Source organism: Talpa occidentalis, unplaced genomic scaffold, assembly GCF_014898055.3.
Source record: "Talpa occidentalis isolate TD23 unplaced genomic scaffold, MPIMG_talOcc4v2.1 talOcc4.12, whole genome shotgun sequence".
Lineage (NCBI taxonomy): Eukaryota > Metazoa > Chordata > Mammalia > Eulipotyphla > Talpidae > Talpa > Talpa occidentalis.
This window is the reverse complement of record NW_023601212.1, coordinates 53,201,296-53,226,621: the sequence shown is the minus strand read 5'-3', so window position 1 is coordinate 53,226,621 and position 25,326 is coordinate 53,201,296. Positions and strand designations below refer to the sequence as shown.

The 25,326-nt window shown below is 44.7% G+C and overlaps 1 protein-coding gene and 1 long non-coding RNA gene across 4 annotated transcripts; one reads left to right on the top strand and one right to left on the bottom strand.

Annotated features, from left to right (window-relative positions):
- Positions 1 to 4,628: 4,628 nt before the first annotated feature.
- LOC129145498 (uncharacterized) lies at positions 4,629 to 8,872 on the top strand. 3 transcript variants are annotated; one of them, XR_008551134.1, is made up of 4 exons: positions 5,333 to 5,487; positions 6,529 to 6,717; positions 7,313 to 7,524; positions 8,633 to 8,872. It is a non-coding gene; the product is annotated as an uncharacterized LOC129145498 (long non-coding RNA). The 3 variants fall into 3 exon arrangements; XR_008551135.1 differs by lacking the exons at positions 5,333 to 5,487; positions 8,633 to 8,872 and adding an exon at positions 4,629 to 4,715 and having other exon boundaries at positions 7,313 to 7,552; XR_008551133.1 differs by lacking the exon at positions 8,633 to 8,872 and having other exon boundaries at positions 7,313 to 7,552.
- Positions 8,873 to 11,826: 2,954 nt separating this feature from the next.
- On the bottom strand, positions 11,827 to 17,365 carry ZNF648 (zinc finger protein 648). The gene is made up of 2 exons (XM_037504422.2): positions 17,276 to 17,365; positions 11,827 to 14,280 (listed from the first exon to the last, which is right to left on the bottom strand). Exon 2 carries the CDS (start codon positions 14,205 to 14,207, stop codon positions 12,495 to 12,497), a length of 1,713 nt encoding a protein of 570 aa, XP_037360319.1. The 5' UTR covers positions 14,208 to 14,280; positions 17,276 to 17,365; the 3' UTR covers positions 11,827 to 12,494.
- Positions 17,366 to 25,326: the final 7,961 nt, after the last annotated feature.

Here is a 25,326-nt window from a genome sequence, read left to right as displayed (position 1 = left end):
ATAGTGTACAGAAAATGTTTCTAGAGAAAATAGGGAGAAAAGGCCTCAACAGATTCGTATTGATGGAACTGTTGAGAGAAAAATTTCCTACAAAGAACTGAATAGACCTGGAAATACATCTGATTTTTACTAAGTTTTCTTTGACATAATACTGGTATTTTTTTTTTTTTTTGCATTTTGTTCTGAATTCATAAAGTTTTCTTGTTTTGAGTGACTAGGATCTGCAGCAATGTTGTATTATTTTTTCCAGCAAAGCTAACTTGTGTTTACTTTTTCTCTCCTCTTGATACCAACACAGCATGAAAATAGTGGTAGTATTTTTTACTACTTATCTCAGAGTCTATTTTTGCATAACTTCCATAGGGATTTTGTCTGCTTAAACTAAAACAATTGGACATGAGTGTCATTGTGTGGCTTTGAATGGAAGCTTCCAGGAAGTTGAAACAGAGCTGAACGAAGAAGAGGAGAACCTGTTGCTTTGTCCGTAGGTTCCAGAGACCTCCAAGGGAGGTGAGGAAGCTGCCTCCATGGGCAGGACAACCTGAAAAAAGAAAAAGCCCTGGTACCCTTGAGAAGAGGAAGCTCAGGTGGGGTCTGATGAGACCAACTTTGTTCTTGAAGCCTACCTGGACCAGATGTCAAGAATTCACTATGGTCCTTTATGGAGTAGTCCAACAAAGCAGCTAAAATTGCTGTTTTAGTTATTCTGCCCTGTGATTTTATGCAAAAATAGGTACTATGGTTTAAAAGTAGATTTGGTTTGCAAACTTTTGCTACGCTGTTGAAACAATTTGGGATCAAAGTTGAGAAAACCTATTTTTGCATAAATTGAAACAATTTTAATATTCTTTCCTGTGATTTGATATCTTTGCTGTTTTGTTTTGGTTAATGCCTCCAGATGTGTGTGTGTGTGTATGATTTTTTGTTTTTTGTTTTGGCTTGATCTGATAAACTATTTCCCAGGAATGGAGGACTTTTGCTTTCCACAATGGACAATACCTGGAGAGACTGGTTTGCTTTCCAATGGGAACCCTGAGAAAAATTTTCATCTGAGACTATACTCCAGCATCCATACATTTGATCTTCAACACCCTGGAAATGGTGGCAAAAAGTGAAAGGGGGGAAGGGAAGGGAAGTTGCGAGGACCTAAGGGTGGAGTTAAGCAGCCATTTTCTCTGTTTGTAAACAAAAACCAGCCATGTTAGTGGGATCTGGCACATTTGGCTTGTGCTCTTGGCCAGGAAGGTTTGGTCACAGTGGGTCATTTGGGATTCCAGGTCAGCAGAACAGGTAGGACACATTTAAGAATTTATCTCCCAGGCCTCCCTGGTGGCACAAGGGGTTAAGCACCACACTATGAAGCAATCTGCAGCCTCTGCAGCCAGAGTTCAGTCCTGGGATGGCCAGGGAGAAACCCACATGGCGAAGCAGACCTCTCCTATCTCACCCGCTGCTCCCCTCAGCAGTGTATTTCACTCAGCCTGCCTGTTCTGTTCCCCCACTCTGTCTCTAGTGAATCCTCTCACCCCCTACATCTCTGTCCTGTACCCCAGCATGTATAAACACATCTTTGAAAAAGAAAAAGAAAAAAAGAATTTCTCTCCCTCTTTTCTCCCTGAGTTGTACATTTCCTCATTCCCCTTCCCTTGTAAATAAACCTTTTGTTAACCTTTAAAAAAAAAAAAAAAGAAAAGAAAATAATGAGATAAAAAACAGATATAGCAGATAATCAACAAACATAAAAAATAGATTTCCAAAAATAAAAAAGGGACTAATAAAATTTGATAAGCCTTTGATGAGACTTTTCAGGGAAAGAAAAAGAAAACCAAATATCTAATGTAAGGATAGAAAAGAGACACTACTATGGATCCTGCACACATTAAAAAAAAATAATGGTAAGAGGAGTGCCTAACAAACTCCTTCAAACAGATATCTTATCTTCCCACTCCCCAGCTTTTCCAGCTCAGCACTTAAAATAATGGACAGGTCTATTGGAAAGAACATGGATTGCCCTTGGAAATTTTTGTCCTACAGATTTTTGGGCAGCAATAATATGGGAAACATCTCCTAAACATTAATGCAAATGAGAGTGAAAGGAAGTTCCTACAGTGAAACATTGGGGGTAATCCTTGAGTCTCCTTTAAATGAATAGTGTCTGTTGTTTTTTAATCACTCAAGCGTAATTCATTCTTCCCCAAAATAGTTAAATAGACCAATATTAAGCTTTACCACTCTTTCTCTGTAATAGAGATAGAATAGGCACAGGTGCAAACGAAAATGCTATGAGGAAGTCAAATATTACACAAATCTAAATTAGTTAGTCCCTGAATACTGACAGTTCTTTCAATATATAGGCATAACTTGAACTATTGAGCCAAGTGAGCCATTAAAAAGACCTTTATAATTTTATATAAAAGTTGTAATGAACTTTAATATATATGACTCAGCAACATACAACTTTGGTGTTATTTTTTAATCTTGGAGAGAATTTCCAGTATCCTGGAAATCCTTGCTTAAATGACCAACAACTTATCATTGCAGAATATCTGGAATATATGGAACCATAAGTGATAATTAGATATTCAGCAGTGATAAGTTTACATTTCTATAAAATTAAGAACACGTATTTTGAAAATAAGACACATGGATTTTCTGTTGATAAGCATTTCTTTTGGAAGCTCTGATTTAAAGTTGCATTTGTGTAGGCATAAGCTGAGACACGTGGCAATTTGTAGGAACACATCTGACTTGTCAGGTGCTTAATGTATAGGAATTGCAAGTTATCAGAGAAAAAAAAAAATCATGTCTGTTTTGCTTCTTGGGAAAAAAGTAACAGAAAATGTCAAAGAATAATAGAGCAAGCACCCAGGTATGTGCCTCACAGAATGCGTACTGTTTAGCAGTGTTTCTTTATTGTACTGCAATTTGCTGTATTCACTCAACATTGTCTAAATCTACCATGTAGATACTTAAAACTCTTTTCATTCCTTTTATGTGCTATTTAATATCCCATCATACTGATAAAACAGTTTATCTTTTCTTTTACTGATGGACATTTAGGATGTTCCAAATTTTTTGCTATTGCAAATCATGTTGTAGTTATATATACATATTTCCTTATGGATGTTTGATTCTCTTTTTTTAAGATTTATTTATTTTATGCATACAAGAGATGGGGTGTAGGCCAGAGGTATGGAGGTGGGGGGTTGAGAGACAGAGTGGAGAGCAGGGAAACCTGCATGTTTGATTTTCTTAAGAGCAGTGGTTTTCTACTTTACTGATTAAGCTGCCCTATCAATACAAAATTTGACTGTCTATTCCCAATATTTCCTTCTTTATTTATAAATATATCAATGTCCCATCATACTACTATTAATATCCATTATAAAATGTGAATATTTTTCTTAGCAGGTGAAATAAATACAAAGTTCTATTATTTTTGCTTCTAATACCATTTGAATATCTGGATTATAGGATATAGACATGTTCATTGTTTATCATATCTTTATTGCTGTTATATTACTTATATTGTTATATTAATATGCAGATACAGTATAATATCACATTAGTATTATTACATTATTATCCAGATAACTATACTACTTTGCTTTCTACCTAGCGGAGTCCAAAACTTTCCACTTGTCTACATCCTTCCTAACTTTTACATGATAATTAGTTTTAACATTTTATGTTGAGAAAAATTTCAAACCAGCAGAAAAGTTACTGGAATGGTACAATGACCTGTAGCATAAGTTTCATTTAGATTCACCAATGAGTAATACTTCACAACATTTGTTTTCCCTCTCTTTCCCTAGTTCTCTTCTTTCTACTTCCTCTCATTCCCTTTATATATATTTATATTTTATTAACATATTTTTCCTGAAACATTTGCAAAACAGGTTGTGGACATTATGACTTGTCTGTCCTAAGAAATCCATACGTAGCTCCCAAGAACAAAGTCATTTTCTTATGCAATACTGGTACAAATTTCAAATTCAGAGAATGTAACATTGACATAGAGCTATAAAATTTCATCACTTTTCCCCAATAAGTTCTTTCTAGCAATTTTTTTTTCTGATCAGGTCAGTGATTGCATTTAGCTGTTGTGTGTATTTTGTTACCTTTTATATGGTAGAGTTGCTTAGATTTTCTTGGACTTCTCACGGATGTTTTCTTTTCTCCTTGGACATTTGCAGTTTGTTTGCTGCAATATACATGATCTCTAAGGTGCACTGTAGCTCCATTAAGTGACAGGAAATATTTCTTTAATGTGACAGGCAAGCCTCCCTGGTGGTGCTAGGGGTTAAGTCTCAGCACTATGAAGCTGTGGGAACCACTGCAGCATGAGTTCGAACCCTGACCAGGGAGCTCACCCAGCTGGCCAGGGAGCTCTCCTATCTTGCCTGCTGCTCCCCTCAGCAGTGTATTTCAGTAGATCTGCCTGTTCTGTTCCCCACTGTCTCTGGTGAACCCTCTCATACACCCCTTGCACCTCTGGCCTGCACCACAGCTCTTACATGCATAAATAAATAAATCTTAAAAAAAAAAGTGACAGGAAAAATTATATTTTTATTGTCCCTTCAGCTACTTGAATGAAAATAAGTGATTATCACTTGATATTCACAGTTGTGAGATGCCGCCTGTTACAATTTGTTGTGTTGTAGTCAGCTGAAAAATAGCCATCTAAAGATACCACATCCTAATCTCTGGAAACTGTAAGTGTTAATCTTCTGGGGAAAAGGGGGCTTTGCAAATGTGACTAGAAATTTTGAGTTGGACGGTTGCTTAATCTTTCTGCTCCTTTGTTTCCTTATATGCAAAATGGGGATAAAATACTCCTTCATAGAGTTATGTTCCAAATTCTAGAACATTTCAGATTTGGGAGAAACCTCACATTGATTCCCTTATCCCATGGGGAAGGAATTGCCATAAAGAAAAAAAAAGAAGAAGAAGAAATTAACAGGATTATCAGTGTATAACAAATGTAGAGAAACTTCCCACAGTTCTTCTTCCCCCCCTTCCCAGAGGGTCCCTCTCCCTGGGCACTAGAGCTAGGATGGTTCACTTGAAAGTGGGGTAGGTGAATAGAAGAGCTGTCTGACAACCGACCTAAATAGCTTTATATTGACCATGCAAGGGGGTGAGAGGGGATATGGAGAGCTGTAGAGATGGAGGTTTGGGGTATGCAGGAGTGAGGAGTGGGAGGATGTAGCAATTGGAAACAGAGATATGCTCCAATTCTCTTTTAATTCCTTAGGGCAGAAATCAGGGCTCACGGTGACATCTAGTGACTGCTCTTCCTCATTAGGAGCAAGCCGCTGTCTGTTATCATAGTTAGCTATTGTTGCATCACAGATTACCAACCCAAACTCAGCAGCTTAAACACATTTATTATTTCAGTTTTCAAGGTTCAGGAATTTGGAAGCAGCTTAGCTGGAAGTTTCTGGCTTCAGGTTTCTCATGAGGTTTCAGTGGAGCAGCAGCCAGGTTTGCAGTCATCTGGAGGGAGGGATCCCTACAAACTCACTGATGGGGCTATTGGCTGATTTCAGCAACTTGCCACAAGGGCCTTTCTATAAGTCTACTCATGATATCCACTCCACCTCTTGATGGGGGGATTGTCAAAAAATTTGTTGGCATATTTTTTATTTCAACAGTTTTTATTAAAAAATTCAGCTTTGTTATGGTATGTTTGAAATGAAATTGTAAGATATTTAAACTGTACATGGTGATGAGGTGATACAAAAACATTGTGAAGGGATTTTCCACCCATCTAGTTATACACCTATCACCTCACATATTCACCTTTTATTTTGATGAAAACATTTAAGTTCCACTTTCTTAGAATACTTTAGTCATTCAATATTGTTTTCAACTATATTTACCATGTTTTACATTAGGTCTTCAGACCTTATTCATCTTATAATAAAAAATTTGTATCCACTGGCCAATGTCTCCCCTTTCGTATCACCATCTCCCCAGTTCCTCCACCCACCCCCAGTTTCGTAACCACCATTCTATTCTGTTTCTATAAGTTTGATTATTTTAGATTCCACTTATAATGACATCTTTCTGGATATTTTTGTGTCCATAAAATCCTTCTATTTTGTGTTAGCTCTTGAAGATGCTACCTGATGCATGAATCATTAAAAAGCTAATTAGACCTCTAAATTTGTGAATTTTGCTATTTTTCAAATAAAATTAATGGTTTAGAGCTGCCAACCGAGGCTCTCCCAGACCCGTTAAGTAATTCACAGGTCTTTCGAGCCATGTCCTGTTTCCCACTATGCTGCATTTCAACCTTTTTATCCTCTTGAAATTATGATCATCGACTCTTAAAAAGCATGTCATCAAGTATTGCAAAGTATTCTACTATATACCGAACAGAGGTGGTTAGCTCAGTAGTAAATAACAGAGTCTCTGAAGGCAGCAAATCTAAATCATTTGTTTGATACTACTGGAGGAAGGAATAAACTGAGCCAGTGAGTGACACCCTGAATGAACTCTACCCCCTGATGTTTTTCACAGATTCCATTACCATCTCCATCTGAAGAGCTCTCAGGTGCCAAAGACTACAATTCCCAGCATGTCGTGACTCTGACTTCCTGAATGGGGGTAGTGCTGCTTGGTTTATACTGAATACATGTAGGCTTGGCCTCTCTTGCTTTTCAGGCTGTCAACTAAAACCCTGGTGTCTCAGCTCAGATGGTGGTACTGGTAGGACATGTTGATCAATTAACCATTCTCTCTCTCTACTCCCTCTTCCCATTCTCCTTGTAAATAAACCTTTTCAAAATTTTTCCCTCTGTGTGTCTGCTTTTGGGTCTTGTCCCGAGTTTTTAAGTGTGTGGATGAAGACTCACAACCAAGTCATGCCATTTCCCCTGGAGATGCCCTGTAACACTACTTTCTAGCTATAACACTCTGAGTACTTTTTTGTTTCTTGATTTCCTCATATTTAAAATGGGGATAATAATCACCATAAGTTTGCTTTAAAAAAATAAAATCAATATATGTAAATCACATAGAACAGTTTCTAACACAATGGGTACTGTTGTATTAAGCAGGAGATAGGGTCTTGTGAGTTTTGGGATCCTCCCTGATACTGGTCATTAACTCAGGCTGAGGCTGATCATGTTATTATAAAATAGAAAGTAGCATTTTCTCCACTGAAAATGCAAGGCAAGATCATCCACCCACACTCTGATAGTGACACTCCCTATCTCTAAGAAGGAAGCTCTCTCCAACACACACTTTAGATGAAATAAAGTTCTCACCACTAACAAACCCTCTTTGCTAACAACATCTTTAGGTTGGAATTCATCAAGACAAAACAAGAGATCCCAGGAACAAGGAAATTAAAAGCTCAAGAGATGGAAGACCTCATGGAAAGAAGAACAAAGAAAGGACCTCAAACCTTTAATTATGCTGAGTTAAAACTACTTAAATAGAGCCTCCACCTCTTTTTCAAGAAGCAGTAATACAGATCCTGTACCCGATGCTGATCCCCTCATGCTGAATTGTGTAAGCTTTTATAAACTCTTGCTTGATAGCTGTGGGACTAAAGTCTCCATTATTTCTATTTCTCAGAGAGCTCCAGCTCCAGAATCCAATAACACTATGTAGTGTGAACTGTTATCATTATTATCTAAATGATGTGGATCCAGATATTTGTAGTCTCTTGTAAATACACCAGGATAATTGTTATTTAGTAGAAACTTAGAAATGAGCATTTTTACTGGGTCTATCTAAGTGAGTTTTGGCAAACTAAACTATGAAAACAGCGTTAGTCCAAGGGGGAATTTTCAATTTTTTATCACAAAGAAGGCCCTATTCTGCTTTCTTTTTTTTTTTTTTAAAGGATTTATTTATTTATGCATACAAGAACTGGGGTACAGGCCAGAGGTGTGAGAGGTGAGAGGACTCACCAGAGACAGAGTGGGAAACATAACAGGCAGACTGACTGAAATACACTGCCGAGGGGAGCAGTGGGCAAGTGAGGAGAGGTCGGTTGCACCATGTGGGTAACTCCCTGGCCAGGGATCGAACTCATGCCGCAGTGGCTACAGATAGCTTCATAGGTTGTTTCTTAGCCCCTTGCGCCACCAGGGAGGCCCCCTATTCTGCTTTCTAATTACATAACAGGGACATAAGATTGTCTGCTGTGATATGCAATGTATTTATAGAAAAGTAGCTCAGTATTATATGGGGTAAAAATATGAGTCAGGATAACCTGTATTCTAGCACTGATTCTATTAGAAAAAGAGAAATCAAGTGTCTCCACTTTGGACAGACAGACTTTTTCAGGTAGAATTTATGCCAAGTTACCTTACAGCTGGCTTTTCTTGCTCAGTACACTTATTGTTGCCATCCACTTGTGCCCCATGCTCTAGTCCAGTGACTTTTGACTACAGCGAGGCGATTGCTTCCCCCTAGTATCTACTCAGCAAGACATTTGCAGAAAAGAGTAAGACAATTTTCCTGAAAGTGTAACTTGATTATGTGATAGGTACTGCAGGATTGATGAGTTTCTCTTCATTATATTATATGTTCAATACATTATATATATTATATAGTCGATGTATTATGTTGTAATGCTTTTTTAAGTTATTTTTTTTTTTTTTTTGGTGAGGGCCTCCCCTGTGGCGCAATGGGTTGAGCGCAGCGCTGTGAAGTTGTCCACATCCTCTGCAACGCGGGTTTGATTCCCAGCGGGCCAAGGAAATACCCACACGGAGCAGACCTCTCCTGTCTCGCCCGCTGCTCCCCTCAACAGTTTACTTCAGTCAGTATGCCTGTTCTGTTCCCTATTCTGTCTCTGGTGAATCCTCTCACCTCCCACACCGCTGGCCTGTACCCCAGTTCTTATATAAATAAATAAACCTTAAAAAAAATATTGGTGGTATAAAATAGTCTGTGCTTATTCGAAAACTCTCAGTTACAATCATTAATATTTAAATATTTTTAAAGAGCAAGGTGATCGTATATTCATTCTTTTTAAAAATCTTTTTTCAATTTTTATTTTAATTTTTGGGGTTACATTTTTGTTCTTCCCTATGTGCACATTTCCATTTACCCACCACAAACCACCATACCAATATCCTATCTACCTCCTTCTCCCACCCCCTTCTTCCTCTCCCCTATTCCTTCTGTTAAGCATTATATTTTTTCACTGAGTTCAAGATTTATTCCTACTGTATTTTGACTGTATAATTTTTTGTTATTTATATTCCACAGGTGAGTGAAACTCACTTTTTGACTTATTTCACCTAACATAATCACTCAAGGCCCATCCATTTTATCTCAAATGCCACTATTTCATCTTTTTTCACAATTGTGTAGTATTTTGTTGAGTATATATTCCAAATCTGTTGAAGGGCACTTAGGTTGATTCCACGACTCGGCAATTATGGACAGTAATGCATTATACATAGGTGAAGATAAATCTTTTTGTATTAGAGTTTACATATTATTTGGATAAATATCTAATAGCAGTATCACTGTTATGTCATAATTACATTCTATTCCTTTACATTCCAGAAATATATTGTACAGTTCTAAATCCAGCACAAAGGTAATCTAGTTTTTCTGCCTACTAACAAGAAGTATTTTCACTCTCTACTCAGTGGGAAACCCACTTGAAATCTATACCTAGAATCTACATTTCATCTGTAGAAATGAGATTATAGGACCTCATCAAGACCTACTTGTTAATTTGAATCCACCATATCCAAGTCAGAAAGTATTCTAGTAGATCTATTGTGGTATCATTCAAATTGTCTGTTTTTCTTACCCTTATATCATCTGTTTACTAATGATAGAATTTAATCATCACCTCTGGTCCCAACCTGGCTGTGCATGAGAGCACACGATAAGCTCTAAAATTAGGTTCCAAGATGCACTGCATACCTGTGTCAATATTCAAGGCTAGAGTTCAGCAAGTGTTAAGGCTAACAGGTCACATAATTTCTATGTCATTCTAAGAACTGTCTCAAAAAAGTTATAGAACCAAACCAAAACCTTAAACTACTAAAAACTGTACTAACAACCATCATTTAAAAAAGAATACAAAGAAAGAGCATAACTCCAGTCTTCAAATATTTCCTTGCTTACCCAGAAAAAAAATATTAGCTTTTACTCTGTTCATAGTCACAAGGTTATGGTTGATTCTTATGACTTCTCTACCAATTTAATGCCTTTGCAATGATCAAATTTCTTCTGCTAGGATGACTCCTTCTATTACCCCATTATTATAATTCTGGTTTTGCCAATGCATAAGCTAAAGCTGAAGCCCAACTTCCTGTCCCTGATAGATGATGGGGATGGACTAAGAACATAGCCACTTCTCTTGTGCCAGACCCAGAACCAGATTGTTACAGATACACCTCAATGAAGGGGAGGTGACATTTTTCCTGGCCCCATTTACATGCAGTCACCTTGGCATGCCATAAATCTGACTTCCTGAATGGAGTGGGGGGGTTGCTAGGACCTAGGGGTGGAGTTAGTGAACACATGTGGGTTGGGACATTGTTTTTCAGCTCTGACTTGTACCCTGATATTTCTGAGGAGGCTAAGAACAGACACATGAAGGAGAGACATTTGGAAGAAATACTTGGAAGAGACATGTGCGTGAGACACACATGGTGGAAGGGCTGCTCCTAGTTCTCGGCAGAGATGATGACAGCGACTGTTCAGACTTCATGATGGATTATTTGGTATATTTTGAATTCTAAATCTCTCCTCAGTCCCCACATTTGGGGACCTGCCTAACTCCTTCCTTATGATGCCCTGTTAAAAGCAACCTTAGACTTGTGTCAAATTTTCCAGCACCAGCAATCCTGCCAACACTGTTTGGGCATTTGCCCATGAGGAAAAGGGTAATTTGGGGGGTTAATAGCCTTTCTTCTCTCCCTGTACACACTCATTCTTTTAAAGATCTTTCACAATAGGAGTCTGCTTCCTTTGCTTTGTGTCGTAGATGGCTGGGCCCCTTTAAATATGCACCCCTTAACAGTTAGGGATCCCTGGGTGCCTCTCAGTCTTGTGACAATAAGTTAACTCATTTGGACATATAGCTGTATTTAAGGGATTTAACATAGAAAACCTCCATTCATGTAGTCAGATCTCTTGCCCTAAGGTTACCTTTACCAAAGAAAGCATGTCAACACATATCACTTCTCTTTGTATCAGATATGTGAATGCTACTTAGTAGTCACGCTGGATTTGAATCAGGTATCATCCAAAAGAAATTTAGATTTGGCACCCTTTGGTGGTAATTTTAGGAATATATTAAAGATATCCTCAATAAAGACTATCATTTCTTCCTCTGAAGTCATGGATTCCTCATAGTTGAGGTGTAAGCGAAGAACCACTGACTTGAAACTGCATAAAATCAATGCATGTATCGATACATATTAAGAATGCTTGTTGGTAAAACAAATTTCCAGTAAGCTCACTAGAGCGTAACTGTGAGTCACATAGATTTTCAACCTGGTTCTAAGGACTTTGAAACACAGCCAAGTAAACAAGCAGTTCAGCAAGGGGTTACTTTGTGTTATTTACTTGAAATCAGAGTTCGTGATCCTGGAAAGTTTAAATGAACTGAAAGTTTTCCTGAACCATATTAAGCCCAAATGGAGAAATTTATACATAAGTGGGATGATTCCTTGGTGAATATTACTTAATATTTACTTAATATTATTACTTAATATTCCTGTCCGGGTGGGGAAAGGAAAAGAGGTGTCCAGAGAGGAGGCACATGTGCATTTGTGGGTGAGAGTCAGGTTAGCTCCAGTTACCAGAGCCGCTGTGAAGAGGAACGGACTTCCTCAGCAGGTGCTCAGGCTGTTCCGGACCTCAGAGTAACTGGCTCCTAAACATGGGTCATAAATCTCTCTTGTCTTTATGTTAAAGGTCTTTACTTCAAAGCCAAAACTTATAAAGACATCCCCCAAGGGTAAAGTCATTTCCGTAGGAAAGGAAAAAAAGATGGGCTAGCTGGCTGAATCTGAGTTATTCTGGGTGGAGCTTTGTAGCTTTGGAAGATAGATATTCTCTATGACAGAGAATGTTCTGTGGTTTTCTTTATGCGTGTAAACACGGCTCTGTGTCTTAAAGCTTGTGACTTTAAGGACAGGACATGACCATTTTTTCCCTTCCTGTGCCCAAGATAGGATCCATCCTATAATTCTATAATTTCCAATTGATTTGAGATCCTGCAAGCAAGGGGGTGGCGTCGAGAGCTGCTCTCCCTACTTTGTCTTATACTTTTCTAATTAAATACGGCCTCTGAGATGCAAAAGAAAGCAAGCCTCCAGTTGTTGTGCACCAGAGAGGTCAAGTAGCAAATCAAAGGCACCACCACATGGTTGGTGACCTCCAAGGAGGAGAGACTAGTTGGCAACATCGTGTAAGCAGCTCATTCACGGAGGAGGGCTCCAGGCACTGAGGTTAAGAGTGTCTTCACCTTCCCTGAGAGTTTTCTGGTGGATCCTTCACTCGTCAGAGCAAACAAGAATGGGCTCCTTCTTGCACCTGTGCTTGGCTTGGTGTCGCTGGAGGTGATTGGACCTGGTGAAGGCCTGGCCGCAGTCTTCACACTGATAGGGTCTCTCGCCGTTGTGCACGCGGATGTGCTGCGCCAGCTCAGAAGCAATGCGAAAGGCCCTGCCGCACTCAGCACAGAGGAAGCCCTTCTCCCCAGAGTGGATCTGTTGGTGCCTCTTCAGGGTGGAGGAGCGGGCAAAGGCCTGGCCACACTGCGCACAGGGAAAGGGCCTCTCGCCAGTGTGGATGCGCTGGTGGCGCACAAGGCGTGAGGGCTGTGCGAAGGCCACCCCGCAATCTGCGCACTTGAAGGGCCGCTGGCCGGTGTGCAGCGTCTGGTGCTCCAGCAGGTTGGAGGATTTGGTGAAGCACTTGCCACAGGTGGGGCAGGGGAAGGGCCGCTCCCCGGAGTGCACGCGCTGGTGCTCCATCATCCGGCTGGCCACTGCGAACTCCCGGTCGCAGGCGGGGCAGCGGAAGGGCTTCTCGCCCAGGTGCGTGCGCTGGTGGCGCAGCAGCGACAGTGGCTTGTTGAAGGTCAGGCCACACTGAGTGCACGGAAAAGGCTTGTCGTTGCTGTGCATGTTGCGCTGGTGTTTGCGCAGATCTGAGGAGCGCACAAAGGCCTTGCCGCAGTCCGGGCACCGGTAGGGTTTCTCGCCGGTGTGGGTGCGGAGGTGCTTGCGGTGATCAGAGGACCACGTGTAGGCCTTGTCGCAGAAGGGGCACCGGTAGGGTCGCTCACCAGTGTGCAGGCGCCGGTGCTGCTGCAGCGTGCCGCGGTGGGAGTAAGCCTTCCCGCACAGCTCGCAAGCGTAAGGCTTGCTGCCCCGAGTTTGGGCTGGGTTCAGCGGCTTGCTGGGCTTTTGCAAGGCCCTCCCGTCCCGCAAGCACTTGTAGGCAATTGCCTCCCCTTGGGCCCCCTGACCTGTGCCTGAGGGGTTCTGATCCTTCCAGCCTCTTGTCTGTGTTTTGGGCATCGCAGCCGCTGCCATGTTGGCAGAGGTGGCCGATCTCTGGGCTGGTGTGTGCGTCTCCAGCGTGGAAAGGTTCCAGCTGCCCCCAGGCTTGGGGAAACACACGGGAGAGGAATTGTCTGGAGATGTGCCTACACCTTTCTGTGCGCAGAAGTACCTTCCGGTACCAGGCAAGCTGGATGGGACGATCGTGGTGGTGTGCGGGTTTGCCCTCAAGTCTTCATCATCACCATCAGTAGCTAACATGACTCTAAGAGGTTGCCTCTGACTTAACTTGTGTGAGAGGCTGCTGGGGAGGGTACCTGGAGCCGCATTTGCCCCTGGCAAGGCCTGGGTCTGGGGGATCTTTGACGCATCTCTTCCCCAGCTGGCCTTCTTCCCAGGCATCGGCATTAGGTTTCCCCCAAAACCCTCAGCACTAACGGAGTCAGAAAATTTCTCTTCCTCCTTGCCAGGTGCGTGCTGCCATGGCAAACTGGGATGGTCATTTGTCACTTGGGAGCTGCCTCTTGGAGGAAGCTGGTGATCAAGGTTACTGCTGCCCCCTCTGTCTCCTGTCTCCCCACCATCCTCATCCTCACTCTCCAAGTTCATGCTCAGCATCTGGGGGGCATGAGCCTCCTCAGTCAAGCTGCAGAGAAGAGACACTGCACCCAACCTGTTCTGGGGATCCACCTGGGCCATGGTTTCAGGCACTTCTGTTCCTGCACCTCCTGGATAGGACCTTTGTTGGGCTCAGGATACCTGGAAAAAGGAACTGAAGAGGAAATCACTAAGAGTGTGCTTAATCACCTTCATGACCTCAGGGCCTCGGCTCTCACTGTGTCAGTTGCCATGGATATGTGTGAGGGCATAACGGCCATATTGTTGCACCTTACAGGGGATGGAGCTGGGCTCTGTTGAAACATCCACACTGCCATTCTTAATCCCTTCGGGTTGCTAGAAGCCCCAGGGGACAGCGCTGTCAGGGAGGGCAACAATAGGACATTAGTTGAGTGCCAGCTGTTCCCAGCTCTGTTGGGGGACTCAAACCCTAACTTCTGGCTGGGTGTATGCTCTCAGCATAGGGGAAAGCGAGGTGAGAGGGTGGAGGCAAGGCCTGGTTCCCCCCAGGTCTCTTACATCCTCCTTCCAGGACAACCAGCCTGGCCTTCTGCCATCTTGAGATGGTGTCAGCTCAGATTACCTCCCCGGCACGGGGCTGTATGGGTCACCTCTTCCAGAGACAAGATGCTGCTCCTGGGAGAATGGGGTAAGTCAGAAAGACCCCAGCATGTTCCAAGAACATTCCCAGCTGCCACTCACTGCTTAAGCCTTTGCACAAGAGGCCTTTGTAATGAAGAGCCCTTAAAATTGCTGGGGTCCTTCCTTAACTCCTGGGGGTAAGGGGACACCCACTGAAAGCTTGATCTGTTTTTGAAATACTGCTTCATCATAAACATTCACGTGAATGCACATTCCCTGTTTGTTTTAATATAAAAATAGAGTCTGAAATTCCTTTCAGTTTAACTGTTTAATACCCTCTCCCCTCCAAGACCCCATCCCTCCCCCACAACACCAAAGGCACAATATTTAATGTGGTCTCATATATTCCTGGCAAAGCCCCATATGCCCCCAGGGGTATGCATACCCTCACTTGAGAAGCATGGCCTTAGGGTTTTGACAGAAAGACCTGAGACAAGGGAGCCACTGAGTTTTTTCTGATTTTATTTCGGCTTGATGACACAGTGAAAGCCTGCTGGGGGTGACTGGGAAGGATTATCTGCATGAGTGATTTATGTCTCAGGTGTGGCTGGAATGAGGGACTCTCGCGGAGGAGGAAGGCAATTTCTGATGAGAGGGCTAAGTTTGCTGTGGTCCAGTGGGAACCTTCTGAGAACCCCAGTGCACAGCAGATATTACAGACCAGGCCATTATAATGATACTCTTCCATTTTATAGACCGGGAAACTGAGGCTGGAAAGGGGTAACTCGTCTGCCCACCTTCACACAGCTCCTAGACAGCAGCAGCCCTGGGGGTTTTGCTAAACTTCAAGGCCATTCCTTTAAACCCTGAGCTGTGCCACCTCTACAGCAGCCTCCAGACTGAGGCATGTGGAGTCTGGGCCTTGCCCAGGAGCAGCCACAGCACCCTGCGGGAAGAGCCACTGCTCTCCACAGGCATCAAAGCCCCTGTGTTTTCTGGGCCAAGGAGCCTGGGCTGTAGAGCCTTACTCCTGGGCTCCTCCCTGCTCTTGTTGACCCAAACTGCCCTCCGAGGGAGCTGTGAGGCTACAGCAGAGATCTCTGCCCCGGGTGGTCAAGGGTGTGAGTCACTGAGTGTTTACTGTTGGAAAGTTCCTCTTTCCAGCTTCGCAGAGGGAGGAAGGGAGCCTTCTCTGCACCTGGTCTGGCTCCAATGTGCCTCTTTAAGGCAGGAGGCACTGTGTCACCTCCTCCCCCTGAGATATGTCCATGCATTTGACAGATGTCTCTGGGTCGCTGGATGTTTGCATGTCAGCACCTCTGGGCCTTTCTCCTATAGCCGAAGAATGGAGCCATGACTCTCAGTGCCTGCTCTGTGGAAGTCCTTGTGTGCTGGCTGCTGACATGCAAAGGCTAGTGCCCGGTAACCCCTGCTGAGAGCTTGCTGCACCCCACCTGGCCTCCTGGGGGTGTCTAGGTAGCCAGTCCTACAGTCTGGGTTCCCACGATCAAGCCAGGTAGAGTTAAACTGTTCCCCATCCCCTTACATGTCCTTCCCCCAACTCCCGGCTGCCCAGAAGCCCTGTTACTGTTTGTAGAGGGGGAGCCCTGGGAAGGAGCCTCATTTTCTACTTGGGTACAGAGGTACTAGATGGAGGGATATCATAGTAACTGGGGTTCAGTGTCTGACTCATGTTCCCGTGCGCCATGAAGTTTGGCAAACTTCCGCCCCCAAACTCCTCACTTTACCCCAGGTCAGGTCCCAGTGTGGCTGGATCTAAGTGGATGTATGTGTGCGGTTAACAGAGAGGACACAGCACTGGCCACCTGACTACAACCAGGTCAGGCCAGCAGGCCCCCTCAGGGACAGTGGTCCCCAGCAGGGATGAAAAGGGACTTTGGATTTTATTGAAACTGACTTCTTTGGGGTATTTTTTTTTTTTTTTCCCTGAGACAACATGTGCTTGCATTCATGTGGAACTGTTCACAGACCACTTTTCATCACCTGCCCCCCACCCCACCTCCAGCTCACAGCACCCCCTTCTATATATAGCCGGCTCTCCTCCCCACTCCTGGGGCTACAGAGGAGCCGCCTGGGGCAGCCCTCTGCAGGCTAGCATCTCAGCAGCCTGACAGATGGTCTGTTTGGCTGGGGTCTCCCTCCTCTGCCTGCGGCCATATCGCCTATGAATATGTCCTGCTTCCTGGAGCTGCCAGGGGCTCTCTCTCGACCACCAAGAAGTCTGAGAGGAAGCCGAGTTCAGGGTTGGTTTTCCTGACAAGTCTGGAGAAATATTCTTGGTCTCCTGCACCGTGTGGTAGCCCCTCTGCTTTCCCCAAGCACTGATGCCTCAAGGCACAACCCCTCCTGGAACTCCCCCCCTGCTGTGGCCTATGCACTCTCCTGGATAGATACCGCAGATACCTCAGGACTTGCTCAGCCCCCTCTGTCCTGCTGCTTTCTTTCCTCCATAGACTGTACCAAGCCCATCCCAGGGCCCCTTCCTGCCCTTCTCTCTTCCCACAGCCTTGCTCCACACCCCTCATTTAGCACAAATAGTTGCTTACCTGGGAAAGGCAGGCAGCAGTCTGGGGGGCCCCTGCCCTGGCTTCTGTCACAGTGGCCTCCAAGGGCAGTTTGGTAAACTCAGCAGAGATGGTGTCTCTGTCTCATGCTTTTGTGTCCTGTCCAGCAGCTGCAGAGAGTGCTTCGGGAGGTGGGGCCAGAGCAACACGCTCAACCTTCTGCTGTATCTGGACAGCAGCCTGGGAAGTACAGTGGGGCTGCCCTGTCTCACTGCCTGAGTCTTTCCTGTACTCCCTCTGCTCCCGCCTCCCTCCCTCCTTTCCTGTCCTCCCCCTTCCCTCCACTCCACCCCCAGCCTCCCAGAGAGGTCACTTAGTCCTCCTGCAGGTGGCCCTATCCCTCCTGGTCATTTTCCTTCCACCCACTGGGCAGAACCTGCAGTTCTTCCCTGACATGCCACGTGCCACTTGTCCCAGGTGAGCTCCCTGGGGATCAGGATAGGGAATTTAGCCCGTACTCCCATCTCCCCTACTTTACCACCCACTTTGTGCAGAGCCCTGCTTTAAACAGGGGAGTTCCCAGAAGTTTTTGTTGCAGTCATCAGCTCAAAGATTCCTGAGTCCATTTAGCAGGGGTAGGGGTACAGGAAGAAAGTGTCCTTTCCTTATTCATCTAGTTGCCAGCTCTGCCTGGCACCCCGCTCCACCTTCCAGAGCTGGTTCCCAGGAAGGTTCATTTTGAAAGGATATGAGACTCTAGGTCTAGAATGTGTTCCCACCTGAGTCTAAAGGGCCTTTATTAGGCTTTATTAGGGTGAATGCTCAGGACATTAAAATCAGAGATATCCCTATGTGGCCAAAAAGTATACTGATGGACCCCCCCACCCCCCGCCACCCCACTGTGGCCTATGCACTCTCCTGGATAGATACCACAGATACCTCAAGGTTTGAATCTTACAGCTCACTAGCTGTGTGGCCTTCGGTGCATTCCTTAATCTCTCTGTGCCTTGACTTCCCGTCTGTGAAAGGGGAATCATGATGGCAGCCCCATCATGGCGGTCTGGGAGGGTTAGATAATATACTCTAGGTAAAGAGGTTAGTATCATATCTGGAACATTGTAAGTTCCCAGAAAATTGAGCTGCCTTCATTGGCACATGTGGATTCCCCAGCCCCCCTTGTTTTCAGGCTATTGTCTTGGTACCCAGAGTTCAAGCTAAAATGGCAGTCAGGCAGGGGGCCTCTCAGCAGGACAAAAGTCTTGGTGTGAAGAACATACTGGAAAACCAGTATCTGCTGAAAGCAACAGGCAGACTGTATGGCCAGATTAGCACAGCCAGCTAGACCACTTTGACAGAAAGTTAAATGTAAACAGGGACTAGAAATTGGATGTTTAAATCAGCAGCAACAATGGAGCCCCCCAGACAACAGCCCCTATTCACTCCCCCCTAGGCTGTGCCAGACATTCATGCATCCCCAGTACACATCCCCACCACATACACACTATTATATATCCCCAATCCACATCCCCACCACACACTTTCCTCCATACATTCCTCCTGTATTTGCCCACCTTCCCTGAACGTGATCCCCCATATATGCAAGACTGCCCTTGGAGCGGGGCTACACTCTCTGAGGTGTAAGCCCCTCTAGGTCTCTCTCTCTACTTTGACTTCGAGTTGTCTCTCCTCCATCCCGCGCTGCTCTTAACACTGTGGCCCCATGAGGCAACAGGCACTGATGTTGTTTCCAGCAAACATAGCCCTTGGGCCTCTTTTTATACCCCTGTGACCCTGTAGGCAGCAGGGACACCTAACACATTTTTTGAACAGGTGTCTTCAGAATGTGATCTAGGAAACAAGGTGTTCTGCCCCCCCTTGATGTTTTTGTGGCTGTGGTTTTAGGGGAAGGAGGTGGATGGCTAAGAAGTCTCTGGGTTTTTGAGTCTGGAAGACTGGAACAAGCTTCAGATCCTGAAGTCTGTATATAGAGCTCCTGAAATGAACTGAAAATGCTGTAGCTATGTGGGTATGCATGTCCAGGCCAGAGGATCCTTAACTATCACAAATTTCTCTCCAAAAGAGGTTGCACTGTGGTTGTGGTTGGGGCGGGGGTGGGGGGGGTGGGAGGTAGGGTAGGAGGGGAGGTGGGATAAAGAGAGTAGCACTTAAAATGTCTTCCAGAGCAACTTAACAGACTGTTTTATCATGGACCACCAAGAACAGTCCACTACTGTTGCTCTCAATTTCCCAAGTAGCCCTGGGCTGTGCTGTGACAGGACTCCCAGAGGACACTATTACCCCCACCCCTGGGTACAAATGGTCAAATACTCAAATGCAAACACTCTCCCCTGGCCAAATAGCACATTTCCTTGGCCACAGCCATAGCTCCCCTGCTCGGTCAGTGACTCCTTCATATTCCACCTCAACCCTGGGTGCTTGTAGAGGGCGAGGAAAGACCAGGAGACCATACCAGCAATGCCCTTCACTCTAGGTTTACCTTTGCCTTTGCTGGTCCTTTTGGGCTCTGCGGATGTCAGGCCCCAGGCCTGAGGAGAATAGAAGGGAAGGCCCTGACTGTCTTTAGTTAATGAATAAATTGAAATAAAACCCTCTGAACTCTCCTAGCAGCAGGGATCCTTTTAACTAAAGAATCCCAGAGCCCTGGGGTTTGGGGAAGCTGTTGGAAATTGAGCAAGCAGCCTCAGATTTTAAATGAAGATATCTCAGAAGTCGTCGTTAGAGTCTCTCAATTTTATAATCAGTGAGATGCAGTACTCATTTATTTGTTCTGTCTTTCATTTATTCATTCCTTGAGCATGTCTTGAGTATGCGAGGGTCATTTTTCTACCCCTCAAACTGCAGGACCCATCCTGAGGATTAGACAGGGAGCTGTTTTAGGGGCATTCAGCCAAGATTCTTGTTTGAATAGGAGAGAGTGGAACAGAACAGAATGGACTAGACTGTATCACAGTGTCTTATACAAGGTAAGGAAAAGTTTAGTTTGCTGCAATTTTTGTTATGTCAATACTTTTATATACATACATGGGGCGGGGTTGCCATGAAAACTGTATTTCTTACTCTGGTATGTTGGATTCTTGGTCAGAAGCATTTGTAAGCACTGTCTTTTGTACTAGTCAGCTGTGTGTAAGAATAACCGAGGGATATGGTTTAATGTGAGGATTCAGAGCCACCCTCCAGGTTAACACCAGAATCTGCATTTTAACAACCCCCTGCATGATTCCAGGCCTCCTACAGAGAGTATAGAGAGTGCTGGGCCAGGCACTGTGCTGCCTGGGATCCAGAAGAACCAGGCCAGGTCCTGTAACTCTGCAAGGATGGGGAAGTCAGGACCATTGTGGACAATCCACTGTGGGCCACAATGGTGGGGATGACAAGGAGGAAGTGGGGGGGAAGTTCCAAGTTTCCTGCCCACCCAAGGGAGGGTGGAGCTGAGCATGGAGAGAAGAAGCTGCAGAGGAGACTGAGGAAGGAAGGAAGCAGGATGCAGAGCCAGAAGGAGACCTGGAGGAGACACATGGAGCAGAGAGAGACACGTGAAGAAACTGTGCTTGCCTTTTGATTGTGGGTCAATCCTGTTTGGGTGGATTTTTACCCACGAGGGGACTGGTAACTTTGGGTGCTTGATTTAGAAAGTATATTCTTTGCCTTTCCTGTGTTGGCCAGAGCAAGGTCCAAAAGCCTGCCATAACTCTAAAGCAACTTCCGGTGGGGTCCCACAGAAAAGGATCAGAAACAACCAGACAAGTCTGGAAGGAAAAGAGCAAAATCAAAATCAAGGTAAAAGTTGCCAGTGTCATCCTCTCCACGGGTCTCTCACCCACATCTATTTCACCGAGTCCATGATCAAGAAATGTCTTTTGAGTTGGTCATTTAAGGATGAGTTTGAGTTTGCCACGCAAAGAAGGGGTGGGGCTGGGCCCAGCTACCTTCAGGATTCTCACACCTTGTTCCTCCACCCTCACGCCTCCTGGCTGGGCAGCTTACTCTGTGGGCCTGGACTCTTCTGCTCTCTGGCGCCCCCTCAGGCTCCTTTGAGCACTGCAGTTGAGATCTTGGCCTGGACCTCTGTGGGGTTGTGGGGCTCCTGACTCCCCAGTACTCCAGTACTCCTGTGTCACACGCTACAGTTGCTGCTCAGGGTACAAGGGGCCTTTTCTTTCCAAGTCCCCTTCAAACACACACGCCTTTCCTCGCAGCTGTCCAGCTGGGCTTCCTGAACACAGAGGTAATTCACAGCGATGGGGAGAGGCGCTCGAGGTTTCCATAAACGTATACCTCCCCTTTCCTTTTTCAAGGCTGCTCTAACAGAACTGGAGAGAACCTTTCCTCAGAACGCTCTAGCCGTGAGAGTGAAGCCAAGTTTCCTGAAAGAAACTCCCTTTCAGCGCCTGGAACGCAATCTTACTCTGTGCTTGTGGATTCTCCTGGCTGGGGTGAACTGAGGACTGGTTGGTCTCACACCCCGCAGAAGACCTGGTTCTTCTTTGGAAGGACCCGGGAAACCTCTGTCCAATCCACTCCGAGGGTGTGGGTGAAGGGTGGAGAGAGAAACACAAGCAACATTATAGGTGATAACAAAAATATAAAGGCACCTTTTGCATATTTTTATCACATAAAATGTCAAATTTTATGTTAAATTTGAAAATGAGACAGATTATGGAAATGAACAAGATTAAAATTTAAATCTTGGGCCTCCCCTGGTGGCGCAGGCAGTTGAGTGCAGCGCTGTGAAGCTGTCCGCAGCCTCAGCGGTGCCGGTTGGATCCCCAACCGCCTCGGAGCAACCCGCACGGTGAGGAGACCTCTCCTGTCTCGCCCGCTGCTCCCCTCAGCAGTGTATTTCGTCAGTCTGCCTGTTCTGTTCCCCGCTCTGTCTCTGGTGAATCCTCTCACCTTCCTGTGCATCTGGCCTGTACCCCGGTTCGTATATAAATAAATAAATAAATAAATCTTAAAAAAAAATTAAATCTTGCATTCAGAAGCAAAAGTAGTCATTATCTGCATGTGGCTGGGTCTCATCAGGTGAAAGTGCTTTGGTGGAATCCAGTCCTCTCAGCCTTGCACAAACACATGCTGGGTTTAATGGGGCACCTGAAGTAACTGGTGCCCCATCCACTTTCTTGCTTTTTTTTAAAGTTGTATTATCCCTCTTGCACTCACCTATGCTGACCTCTGCTAGTCACATTGGACTTCCTGACACTGACATATGTGATTCGTCCTGGCTCCTGTATCATATTACTTTCCTTTTCTCAATTGCCACTAGGTAAGGCCTCACCAAATGCAAAGACCTCTAACTCACTCCCCAAAATGGATTAATTTGCTTATTTAATAAATATTGATCAAATATTGCCCCCTTCCCTCCTTCTTAGCCTGTGGTAGGATTTAATTTCCTGGCCCCTTGTAGTTAATTGAGACTGTGTGATCACTTCTGGCCAAAGTGTGAGTATCTATCAGATCTAGCAGGTAGCTTTTTGAGGCCTGAGCAACCTCTTCCCTCTCACATGGCACCCAGTAACATCCCAGAAGGTGGTAGCTCCATTGTCTAGTCCCCTTGACCCCTGAACAGCCATGAGGAACAGAGCCTCAGTGTTGGCTCAAGTGGTGAACATGTAGCATGGGACAGAAATAAGATTTTAAAATTATAAATCCCCAGGGCCTCCCCGGTGGCGCAGCGGTTGAGCGCTGGGTTGCGAAGCTGCTCGCAGTCTCTGCACCAGCGGTTCGATCCCCGGCTGCTCCCCGGCCACCGAAGGAGGGTCCCACATGGTGCGCAGACCTCTCCTGCCGCCCGCTGCTCCCCTCAGCAGTGTACTTCGGTCCTTCTGCCTGCGCTGCTCCCCGCTCTGGCTCTGGTGAATTCTCTCACCTTCCCGTGCTTCTGACTGTACCCAGTGCTTGTATAAATAAATAAATAAATCTTAAAAAAAAAAATGGCTACTTAAAAAAAAGAAAAAAAATATAAATCCCCAGTTCCTTCTCCTCCCTACCCCCAAAAAACCTTATAAGTAAGCAAATCATAGAGTCTGTTAGATATTGAATAAGTGCTATGAAAAAACCAGCAGTGTTAAGAACTGGGAAGTGTAAGGATTGGAACTGCAATTTAAAATGCATGGGTGAAGATGCATTAAATGCATTAAGAAGATGACATTTTTTAAAAAAAGATTTATGTATATATGCATACAAGAACTGGGGTGTAAGTCAGAGGTGTGGGGGGTAAGATTATTAACCAGAGACAGAATGTGGAGCAGAACAGGCAAATCTACTGAAATACACTGCTGAGGGGAGCAGCTGGCGAGACCGGAGAGGTCTGCTGTGCCATGTGGGTCACCTCCCTGGCCAGCCAGGGATCAAACTCGTGCTGCAGTGGCTGGTGATGGTTTGATAGCGCTGTGTCTTTAACCCCTGTGCCACTGGGAGACCCAGAAGATGATTTATTTTTTGAAAAATATTGAAGTGTACAAGAGAACAAAACATGCAGATATCTGGGAGAAGCCAAGAGAGAGAAGAACCAAAACAGAACATTTAAGGTGGGAGCATGCCCAGAAAGTGGAAGCAAGGAGACCTGTGTGGATGGATAGAGCCAGGGAAGAGAAGGAGGATATGAAGGCATGGTCAGATTATACAGGGTCTTGCATGTCATTTTAAGGAGTATGTTTTTACTGTAAGTAATGTGTTAACAGGATCAGTCTGATTGCTGTTTTAAGAAAGTTGACCAGAGCAATGGACTCAGGAAGATCAAAAAAGGAGACTTGGCAATAATCTGGGTGAGAGATATGGTGCTTTGGACCAGAATAGCCACAAATGTGATAAATGCTCAATTTCTGCATATATTTGAGGTTGGAGCTAACATGTTTGGTTGTACATTTGGGTATGGATATGAAAGAGTCAAGGATGATTCTAAGAGTTTGGCCCCAGCAACTGGAAGGATGCTGTCACCCTTACCTGAGATGAGCAGGATTGTGTGGGAGGAGCAGATTTTAAAGGTAAAGATGGAGGGTATTAGTCTTGAACAATGTTTTCAAGTAGAAACAATGAGGAGACAGTTGGGTATTGGCACTAAATTGGATATAGGCATCTAGATTTCAAGTTGGAGCTCTTCGTAGGATATAAAATATGTAAAATGTGAAAGTTACCCATGAATGGGTTGCATTTATTTATTTATTTATTTATTTTAAGTTATATGTTCTACAATTTTTTTTAAAGATTTATTTATTTATTTATACAAGCACTGGGTACAGTCAGAAGCACAAGAGGGTGAGAGAATTCACCAGAGCCAGAGTGGGGAACAGAACAGGCAGACTGATGAAATACACTGCTGAGGGGAGCAGCAGGTGAGGCAGGAGAGGTCTGCCGTGCCATGTGGGACCTTCGCCGATGGCCGGGGATCGAACCCGTGCTGTGGAGGCTGCGGGCAGCTTCGCAGCCCAGCGCTCTACTGCTGTACCACCAGGGGAGGCCCTAGGTTGCATTTAAAGCCATGTGATTACATGAGTCACGAGGTCCCCAAACTGGGCTGTGGACCAATCCAACATGAAATTGATGGGAGAGGTAAGAGGGCCCAGAGAAAGAGGCATAAAGAGACCAAAGGTGCTGAAGAGAAATTGGCTGATGATGTTCTGAAGATGAAGGGGAGAAATAATTCAAGGAGAAAGAATTGATCTATTGTGTCAAAATGCTGTTGCGAGTCCATATGAAACGACGACTAAGATAAGACTTGATCATTTGATTTAGCCACATAGATATCAAAAACTGATTTGAGTAGATTTAAGAGGGGAGAGAATTATCCTCAAAGAGGGGTAATGAGTATAAACAGCTCACTCAAAGAGTTTTCCTGTAAGAAGGAACAGAAGAATAGGAATTGTATGTGTGCTGGAGGAAATATCCAGTAGAGAAAGAAGAATTGATGAGGTGGGAGTGGAGGAAATTGCTGGGGCCATGTCCTTGAGAAACTGAGAGAAGAGCACCCAGTGCCAGAGCAAGTGCTGGTGTCTGCACCGGCAGCTCATCCACAGGAACAGGATGGTAGTTAAAGGACAGGGACACTGACTCAGGCATGTGGGAAGATGTCGAGG